The following is a 10,568-nucleotide window of genomic DNA, read 5'->3' on the forward strand; positions in this document are numbered from 1 at the left end:
ACAGAGAATTCTTATGCTTACTGGCATATTTGATATCTCTTTAACATTTGAACTTCTACGATTCATCACAATCACACCTTTATAGTTTTTCTACGCAGCACCTTATCCTACACTGTCATCGTGATCATACAGTTATATCATTGCTATCTTTATTAAAAAAAAAATAAAATAAAATGAGGCAAATAAGATATCACGTCACATGTATGTTGTGCATGTGTGTGTGTTTGTGTGTGGTCGTGCATGGTTTGGCTTGACGATAACTTGACATAATCAACGTTTGGCTATTTTGATTTAAAACACGTACTGGGTTTCCCCTTATTCGACCCAAAGGTCAATAATACATTATGGATGGTTTAAATTGATTTTTAATGATGGAACGACCGCTGAATCCCAATAAAACATTCGCATCAGAGTATAACCCCCCCCCCCACGTACGCACATGTACACACACACACACCCACACACGCAAGCGCGCTCACACAAACACACACACACGCACATACACTCCATCTCTCTCCCTCTCTCCTATAATACTCTCCCCCCCCCCGCCATCTCCTCTCACTTTATGCTCTAGGTACCTCTCCCTCTCTCTCTCTTTTAGATAAGTATTGGATTGTTTTATACTCATTCCAGTCAAGCTTTGGCAAACACACCTTTCCTTTTCCTGTTTTACTTGCACCAACTCCGTATGGGGTTTTGTCGCAATAGAGGTAATTTCATATTATTTGTGGTTCCATACTCCTGCGACAATTGCTCCCATTGCTGCATGCTAAGCCAAACGTAAATTCTACCAGTAAATATAACCTTAATCCTAATCCTAATCTTCACATCAAACTAAAACCTAAAACCCTATCACAAACCTAACCTTAACCCTACATCCTTGGAGGAAATAAGACCGAGACAATGTTGCAGGAGCAAATGTCGTGTCACCATTTTGTACACCGCACCGACAAAGACAATGCACTCGCAATAATGCAAAGCTCTATAGTCATGTTTTCATCGACATAAACACGTGACGTGCGCCATTAAATGGACGGTACAGTTTCGGTTGGGTTCAAGGCTCAATGTTTCCAAAGTTTTTTGATGATAAGATACAGTAATGAGAAACCTCTTCTGAAATACGAAGGAGCATATCATTCTAAGATTTAAAGTTTAAAGAATTTTAAGTTTATTTGATGAAGATCGGCTTTGTATAATGGCTGAGATGTCAAAAAAAAAAACGGTCCTAATAAAAGGTGGGACCAACCTTTCATTAGTATCGCCTTATTTTATTTTGTTTGGTTTTTTTTTGTGAATATCTCAGCCATTTCAAAACCGATTTTTACCAGATAAACTTTGACTTTCTCTCAGAATTGTATGCATTTTAACATTTCATAAAGTGGTTTCTAAGTACATTGTATCTCGCAAAAATTTAAAAGCTGAATTATCACCTCAACCAATATCATCCCTTTAACATGGAAATATTCATCATTATAGGTAAAAGTTCGCAGAGCTTTATATTATGTAAAGAAGCCCATCGATGTTGCTCTCGATTGGATCAAACCGTAGGTATTACAAAACATAACAATGTGTTGTCAATGACTGCACGAAAAGTGATTAAATCATACAGTTTAATACAAGCATAAGAATTTGAACTTCATTGTACAATGTCACACAATCCTACAAACGCAAAGAGATTTGATATTATTGTACCTTAACTTCTGGTTTCAATATGCGACGCGGCTTACGCCCGACAGACATTTTGTCTGCCTAGGGCTAAACCTAATGTAGGCCCTTAGGGTCTGACTGCACGCCTCCTTTTATAATCAGAGGCCTACTACCGAGAACAAAATGACAAATAATCTTTAGAGACTGCCGAGCTCTTCGAGCACTTATTTCTGGAAGACATAATATCATGTGGTTTGACCCACGTAGCCCTCGATAATGACAAATGAACGTTGTGAACTCTTAGTCATTAAACGTGCGGGAAGTGTACAGATACCACCAACTACTTCTAACTTCTTCCTTGGAACTGTTGGTTTGACCGTAAAGGCAGCGCACGCTATTCACATCAAATAACATCATTGTATCAAACACGACGATATTTTTTTTAGCGGAGTTGTGTTCTGTAAGATGTAGCTTTGATGATTATGCACATAAATTATTTCTCTTAAATACACAGGTGTGTCAGGTTTTGAAATCATGCTAATGAAACATATCATAAAAGGCACGAAATCAGTGACACCAGACAGAAAATGCGTATTGGCCTTACTGCCTGATATTGTGTGGAAAGAGGCCAACTCATCGAAGACAATTTATATTGATTATGAAATAAGACGAATCTTTAACATATCCTGTTAGCGACTACGTTCCATGTCATTATCTCCTTGGTAAGTCATACTTATACTGTGCTTATCTACACTAACAGTTTCAAAAAAGTTCATTCGATGAGAGGGTCATTAATCAACCTCCTCGACCTTTGGGCCATCTGACGTCTGCTGACCCTGGCCGCCTCCGCGATGCAACTTGGCCATGATCGGGGAGCACGTCTTCTGCAGCTCCTCCAGTTTGAAATCAAACTCCTCCTTGTCGGCAAGATTGTTGCTGTCCAGCCAGCGGATGGTGCCGTCCACAGCATTCACCACTGTCTGCTTGTCCTCGGGCGATAGTTTACCCTCCACGGCCGGGTCGCTGATTGTAGACTTCATGCTGAAAGCGTAGCTCTCGAGTTGATTGCGTGCCCCGACTCGAGCTCGCTGCATGTCGTCCTCGGCCTTATACTTCTCCGCGTCGTTGATCATCCTGTCAATGTCAGCCTTGGACAGGCGACCTTTGTCGTTGGTAATCGTGATGCGGTTGGTGCGACCTGTGCTCTCGTCTTTCGCAGTGACGTTCAGGATTCCATTGGCGTCGATGTCGTATGTGATTTCAATCTTGGGAACACCTCTCGGTGCTGGCGGTATGCCCGACAGCTGGAAGTTACCCAGCAGGTTGTTGTCCTTGGTCATTGCGCGCTCTCCTTCGTACACTTGGATGCTGACGGCACTCTGGTTGTCGGCGTAAGTAGTAAAGGTTTGCTGGGCCTTCGTCGGGATGCGTGAGTTACGCTCGATCAATTTTGTCATGACTCCTCCGGCTGTTTCGATTCCTAGAGACAATGGCGCAACATCCACTAATAGAACGTCCTTTACTTCCGAGCTCTGGTCACCGGACAAGATTGCGGCTTGTACCGCTGCACCATACGCAACAGCTTCGTCTGGATTGATAGATTTGTTCAGATCCTTGCCATTCAAAAACTCCTGCAGAAGCTTCTGAATCTTCGGGATCCGAGTGGAGCCGCCGACCAGGACGACGGTATCGATCTTCGTTTTGTCCAGTTTGGCGTCGACGATGGCGCGCTCGACTGGTTCCAGACATTTCCTGAAAAGATCAGAGCAAAGCTCCTCGAAGCGAGCCCGTGTGATGCTGGTGTAGAAATCTATCCCTTCGTAGAGAGAATCCACCTCGATGCTTGCTTGTGTGCTGCTCGACAGTGTGCGTTTGGCGCGCTCTGCTGCGGTGCGTAGACGCCTAACAGCCCGAGCGTTGCCACGGATATCCTTCTTGTTTTTCCGCTTAAACTCTTCGACGAGGTGGTTGACCATGCGGTTGTCGAAGTCCTCACCTCCGAGGTGAGTATCTCCTGCCGTCGACTTAACTTCGAAGATTCCTTCATCAATGGCCAAGATGGACACATCGAACGTGCCACCTCCAAGATCGAAAATGAGAACGTACTGCTCTCCTCGGAGCTTCTTGTCCAAGCCGTAGGCAAGAGCGGCTGCCGTTGGTTCATTGATGATGCGTAGGACATTCAGACCAGCAATCTTGCCAGCATCTTTAGTAGCTGTTCGCTGAGAGTCGTTGAAGTAGGCCGGCACCGTAATGACAGCGTCGCTGATCCGATAGCCCAGATAGGCCTCTGCAGTTTCCCTCATCTTGGTGAGGACCATCGAGCTAATCTCTTCCGGGGCAAAACGTTTGACCTCTCCCATGTACTCAGCCTGGACCATGGGTTTGCCCCCCTGGTTGACCACCGTGAAGGGCCAGTGTTTCATGTCAGATTGCACCGGCCCGTCGTCAAAGCGTCGACCAATCAGTCGCTTGGCGTCAAATACTGTATTTTTCGGATTCCTGTGATTGCCGAAAGGTAACAAACAAAGAAGATATCGTTATAATTATGTTCTGTTCTTATTTTGGTAACAAAAATGCTAGAGAGAACCTTAGTGAAACTATATTATCATAAATACCTAAAAGCAGCTTGCTCAACAACTCCGTCTTTCATTCTTGTTGAAAATAAAATAAAGGAAATAAAAACAAGTTGAAACTCTTCAATCAAAGGATAGAACTCTCTATACAAGGCGTAATTAAGTGTAATTATACATGCTGTATGTGATATTTCATACTCATATAAATATAAATACGTGCGTGTATAATATCGTTAATCTGTTATCATTATTTCCCATCTTCTGTTATGCTATAGGATCAGGACTTCAGTATAGGTTTAAATGGCGTAGCGATATCATGCGCACAGATCTTTGGATAATATTACCCCTTCATTCGCAACAATATTTGTGTTGTATTTTTTCTCTTTTTTTTCTGATCATTCATTCAGCAAACTTTGACAATACCGTAAAATCTCGTAAATTTCTGCAATCAGATTCTTTTTGTCAGCACCACGAAGAATAAAAAAAGATTGCAACTGATTGACAAATTGTCCTACATCGACGTAAATAAGCACTGAATTGATCAGTGTTTTAGTAGTAGCCATGATAACAAATCATGGGCGTACATACTCGAGCAGGATTCGAATCTACGACCTCCTGATCACCGAACAGGCGTCATCTCCACTAGACCACCGAGCTTTCGCCCGACAGCAAGTGTTGGTTCTAATCCTTATAGCATGCAGCGGGTACTGCTTTGTTATTCAGATTCATATTCTTCCGTCGAGATGTTTTCATTGCAACTGATTGACAAATTGCCTTACATCGACGTAAATAAGCACTGAATTGATCAGTGTTTTAGTAGTAGCCATGATAAAAAAATCATGGGCGTACATACTCGAGCAGGATTCGAACCTACGACCTCCTGATCACCGCACAGGCGTCATCTCCACTAGACCACCGAGCTTTCGCCCGACAGCAAGTGTTGGTTCTAATCCTTATAGCATGCAGCGGGTACTTGCGGTGATCAGGAGGTCGTTGGTTCGAATCCTGCTCGAGTATGCACGGCCATGGTTTTTTATCATGGCTACTACTAAAACACTGATCAATTCAGTGCTTATTTACGTCGATGTAGGGCAATTTGTCAATCAGTTGCAATGAAAACATCTCGACGGAAGAATATCATGAATTTGAAAGAAAAGATTATTCACATATCATCAACTTAGAACTAACCTACACATTATGTATCAAATGTGATGACTCGAACATTTTTCATCACTGCTCCCATGGTAAACAATACCTTTAAACTCTGTTATGCTTTTTGCATAAAACTTGCCTATTTTCACGAACCAAAAAAGGAGGTGATTATTGTCACTTTGCGACTAGGGTACCCCGAGTTAAGTATGTGTAGTTTTGTTATGTTCATGGAGTCTTTGTCTGTGTGCGCAATTTTTCACCGTTGTTATTGTGATGTTGTATATCATCCCCAACTGCCCCCTCCTCATCTGCACATCGTTAAAATGCGGTTGTAGATTGTCTAACACCTTCGGTCGTTATCTTGCACAGAACCGTTCTGATCTTGCACACGAGACAACGCCCTCAACGGGAGAGTATACTAGCCATTGCCAGTTCACAGTATGCATTTGAGAGGGGGTGCGCTGCTAACCTCATTTCTTTATAGAGGATTTGACTATCCCTAATTTGACGTATACAGTTAAACGTATCATCTCCTATTACTGATGATAAATAACAAAACATCACTGAATTCAAAATTGCCCTTGATAATTAACAAAACACAGCTGCCCGCTATACGACCATGGAGCTACTAGTGCTAATACTATGAGAACAGCACTCTACATTCTTCAAGCACATTACAGGGCATTATACAACACCTCAGAATGATGTCGAATTGTGATTGGCCAAGAACATGTCACAATGAATGACATTCAATAGAAAATACCTACCAAACTCATTGAGAGTGACAGCCATACAATAGGCCCCTGGCATGGGCCTATTGCACGGCTCGAAGGTACTATAGCACGGCTTCGTGGGGGGCTACTAATGCATGGCCGCTCACAGAGTTCTGTGGCTCACAGCGAGCAGCAAAGCGCCAGCAAACTACGTGCTGGCCGGCTGCGCTGCGCTGCCGGTAAGTCTCACAGACCAGGCGCGGCGGAGTACTGCAACGTTAACGTGTACGCGCAGCTACTTTACCTAGCTAGTTGCATGTATTGCGGCCTACCTACTGCTGTGTTTTTAGTTTTGACTCTGATCTGCTACGTGGACCACAGTGATCCCAAAATCAAGACTTCATTTCAAGTTGAGAAACCGTAATTTGATTATTTTTCTGTGTTTTTATACAAAATCATTTTCGGAAATAGACAAAGTCTAGACCTACTACTAGATCTACCGACATCTCAGATCGGCTAAACAGTCAGGCCTAACTCGATCTAACGTTAGCGTAGAATGGGTATAGACCCTGCGGAGTTTGTGATTCCTGTGACTGTGTGGTCGAATCACGACGAGTGTTTGAAAGCAGTACACAGGGTGGTTTACAATTCTCGGCCTAATTGTTACATTTATTTTTGGGCCTTCCTGAGTTAGCGGTCACTAATTTAGTACTGTGATTGTGGACAAGGTGTTGTATAAAACGAATAATTTATGATTTTGTTCGTGCATTTGGGCACGTAATACCGCACTCGGCGCGAGATTCGCCACTGGTCTATTCAACGCGGCGCTACGCGCCTTGTTGAATAGACCAGTGGCTTATCTCGCGCCTCGTGCGATATTCGTGCCCTATGCACTCACAACTCATAAATTATTCGTATACTATACCAGTCCAGTATATATACAGAAAAGCCAGAAACACTCGCAGCATGAAACATTTACGGTACTACTTATGCTTCTCTCGACGGCATTCAATGTCAAATGCACATTCTTCGGGCGCTTTCATCGCCACGATCACTGGTCGAGAACGGAGGAATGTTTTTTTAGTGGGAATGACTGAGGAGAGAGGAAAAACACAACCGTTCTATATTCACCCTCCTCCTTCTTCTCTTCATGCCTTTCTTCTTTAAGCCCCTCCCCACCCCCGCCATCCCAGTCATCATCAGAGGTATCCAAAAATAGCCCAAGCGAAGTTCAAGCGAGCCGGGCAACATGTGCGCTCTGTTTTATTTCTCGTAGGCTTGAAGGTTGCCCATGAAATATGAATATTGGCACGCGGGGAATGTCAATCTCTTTCCGCCTAAACATTAACCAGTGTTTTCTTTTAGGGCACCCACGGCAGACGGAATGTGGATGAGACGGCTGCACGGCCTACGTGTTGGCTTCTATTCGTTAAAAGGCTTTGATGTTTGCATGTTGTTGTTTTGGTTTTTTTATGTGAAGGGTTTGAACGTGCTAACACGACGTTTTTTAAGAGGGTTTTGGTTAGTTAAAATAACAGATAGAATAATGTTTTATGTATATATGTATGTTTGTTGGTTTGTTTAAATCGGCCTTCATTATCATCAAGCAGACCAAAACAGAGCAAAACAAAATACATTAAACTGATACTTTTCTTTTCACTTTCTAAATCTTATTCTGTTTTTTCCCCTTGACTCTGCATAAACCCGTTTGTCCTTATGGATCAGCTGAAGTACATCTGTTGCTGCCGTTTTGCGTTTCATTTCAGCGATAAAATGTTGCATGTACATGTCTGACACGACAGTGCCGAAGATACCAGCATGAACTACTGTAATACAATGTATCAATATTTGAACATCGATGCCTTTACAATCCCCCCCCCCCCCAAGCCCCTTGGGTTAATAACGCTGTGAGCACACGATTGCGGAGGCGAAAAAAAAATGTGTTCTGTGTATTTTTGACAGCAATATCCCTATCCATAATATACTTCTTAATATAGCGTTCGTCGTGTACAACGTTGTTGTGTTCTGTGCATGTGCAAAAAAAAAAGGTCCTAATAAAAGGTTGGACACACCTTTTGATAAGATCACTTTGTTTTACTTTGTCTTTGAATATCTCAGCCATTTCAAGGCCGATTTTATCAAATAAACTTTGAATACCTCTCAGAATTGTATACTCTTTAATATTTCAAAAATGGTTTCTAATCATCTCCCAAAAAGTTAAAACCTGAATACTCACATACTCTCAACCAAAACGATACCACGCCTTTAATTAAAATGTATAATAGCTCAGGAAATTTAGATTAGAATTACTAGAGTGAGAATATATGGACAAAATTATTATTCCACAATACTCACATGGCAACCTGGTTCTTCGCCGCATCACCAATCAGTCGCTCGGTGTCGGTGAAGGCAACGTAGCTCGGCGTCGTGCGGTTGCCCTGGTCGTTGGCGATGATCTCCACGCGTCCGTTCTGGAAGACCCCTACACAGGAGTAGGTGGTGCCCAGGTCGATCCCGATAGCCTTCGGCTGCGACATCGCGCTGGTCTTTTTTCAAAGGGAGTGCAATCCAACTGAGGGAATCTTAAGAGAAAGAGAAGGATGGGGAGAAGGAATGAAGTGAGTGAAAGTAGCGATGGAGTAAACAGGAGGGGAAGGGGGTAAGGGTATATAGGTGGGTCGGGAAACCGGGGTATAGAGAAGGGGGTAGTGGGAGAGGAAAATATCGATAGAGAAGTTGGGTGGAGATAGACAGGAGACCAACAGAAGTGGATCAGCAGAAAAGATGGTAAAGCAAAGATAGATTGATAGAGAGAAAAATTAATGGTAAAGAAAACAGAGAAGAAAATCAGGCATATACAGTGATTATGCCTTGATCCATACACCGTAAATGCACTGTAGGCCTATGCATAATTAATTACTATACATTTCGATGATCACCATAAATTCTAAACCAAGGAGGTGTCAGTAATGATACCTCCTTGTTCAGTAACAACCTTAAACTATAGAAATAACTTTAACATATACAAGCACATTCTTTTCAAGTTTGTAAAACGCAGAAAAGGGAAGAAATTAAACTTCAAACATAATTCGCTTCGTTTTGAGCCTTATAGGAAGAGACATAGCGCTACGGACCGTGACGGAGAGAGAAAAGTTCTACTGTACAAAAATAAATGCTGTATAGCACCACACAGCATGTTAATGTGAACATACCTTTCCCAAGTGCAGCGGTGTATTGTTCCGGATAACTATTCCTTGAATGTGACAGGGTTGAAGTGACTTTGCTCGCCAGACGCGTCCGCTAATAAACCCACCATCCCGAGCCGGCCGGCTATAAAGCTGGCTTCGTTCCAGAGCATTCCCACTTCATGTATTCACGCAGCTTAACCCCCTCAAACCATCACTGGTCTTGTCATCGAGCAAATATTACAAGCTCCACGGTAGGGTGGGCGGATCTTTTTTGAGCTTGTGGTATGGTGCCCCTCAGTCGCAAATTCTCGTCTTGAGCTGTCAAAGAGAAATTGACTGTCACACGTGTACACGGCCTTAACTCACACCTCGGACGCCCTATGGGGCATGGAATCAATGAACCGTGATAATAGAAGCTATATTGAAAGGATTAAATGAAAAGTTACCTCTTTTTATTCAAGGACATCTTCAAGATTCACTGACTTTAAAGGGACTGTACAGTACTGGTTGAGGTGGGGATTCAGGTTTACAATATTAATAAGTGAGATAAGGAGAAACCTCTTATGAAAATCAAATATGAAAGAGCACGTAATTCTATGAGGAATCCAACGTTTATTGATAAAAATTGGTTTTAAAATGGCTGAGATATCCAAAAAAAAAAGCAATTCTAATAAGTGTGGGACCCACACTTTGTTACGATGGCTTTGTTTTACTTTGTTTTTGGACGTTAAAGTCATTCCAAACCGATTTTCATCAAATAAACTTTGAATTCCTCTTAAAATGGTATGCTCTGTACTATATCATAAGTGTTTTTTTGGTATATATCTCGCGAAAGTTTAAAAGCCCAATTTTCATCTCCACCAATACTTTACTATCCCTTTAATTTCAGGAAGACTATAGAAGACTCATTTTCCAATAATGGGAATACTTCCCTAAACATGGATCAGTGCTCTTGGAAAGGAAATTTTGAGTGTGAGTGAAAAAAGAAAATGTGTCCGTGGAGACGCAAAGAGGAGATGAAGGATCATCATGGCATTACTCATTCTGCAGATGACAAAACAATACCAACGTTAGTTTTCTCGGTCATATCACGCACCATTACCCTTTCAATGTCAATTTTGAGTGATCAATATAACGAATGGCAACAGAAGATCAACCTGCGGTGGTTAGTTGCAACGGGACACAGACTTGTGCTATCTATACACCTATTAAAGTCCCTCTCCTCTTGATAGTCTAGCCTCTGAAGCTAATGCGTTCTGATTTATATTACAGGATGTCTGTGGCTGAATTAT

General features: G+C 42.3%; 1 protein-coding gene across 1 annotated transcript; it reads right to left on the reverse strand.

Moving 5' to 3' along the window:
* Positions 1–1,922: 1,922 nt before the first annotated feature.
* LOC139714846 (heat shock 70 kDa protein IV-like) lies at positions 1,923–8,633 on the reverse strand. Its single transcript, XM_071626495.1, has 2 exons — positions 8,444–8,633; positions 1,923–4,149 (listed from the first exon to the last, which is right to left on the reverse strand). Exons 1-2 carry the CDS (start codon positions 8,623–8,625, stop codon positions 2,439–2,441), a joined length of 1,893 nt encoding a protein of 630 aa, XP_071482596.1. The 5' UTR covers positions 8,626–8,633; the 3' UTR covers positions 1,923–2,438.
* Positions 8,634–10,568: the final 1,935 nt, after the last annotated feature.

The sequence above is a fragment of the Diadema antillarum genome, unplaced genomic scaffold (genome assembly GCF_040938485.1).
Source record: "Diadema antillarum isolate AM-2024a unplaced genomic scaffold, OU_Dant_1.0 seq00002465_RagTag, whole genome shotgun sequence".
Taxonomy (NCBI): Eukaryota; Metazoa; Echinodermata; class Echinoidea; order Diadematoida; family Diadematidae; genus Diadema; species Diadema antillarum.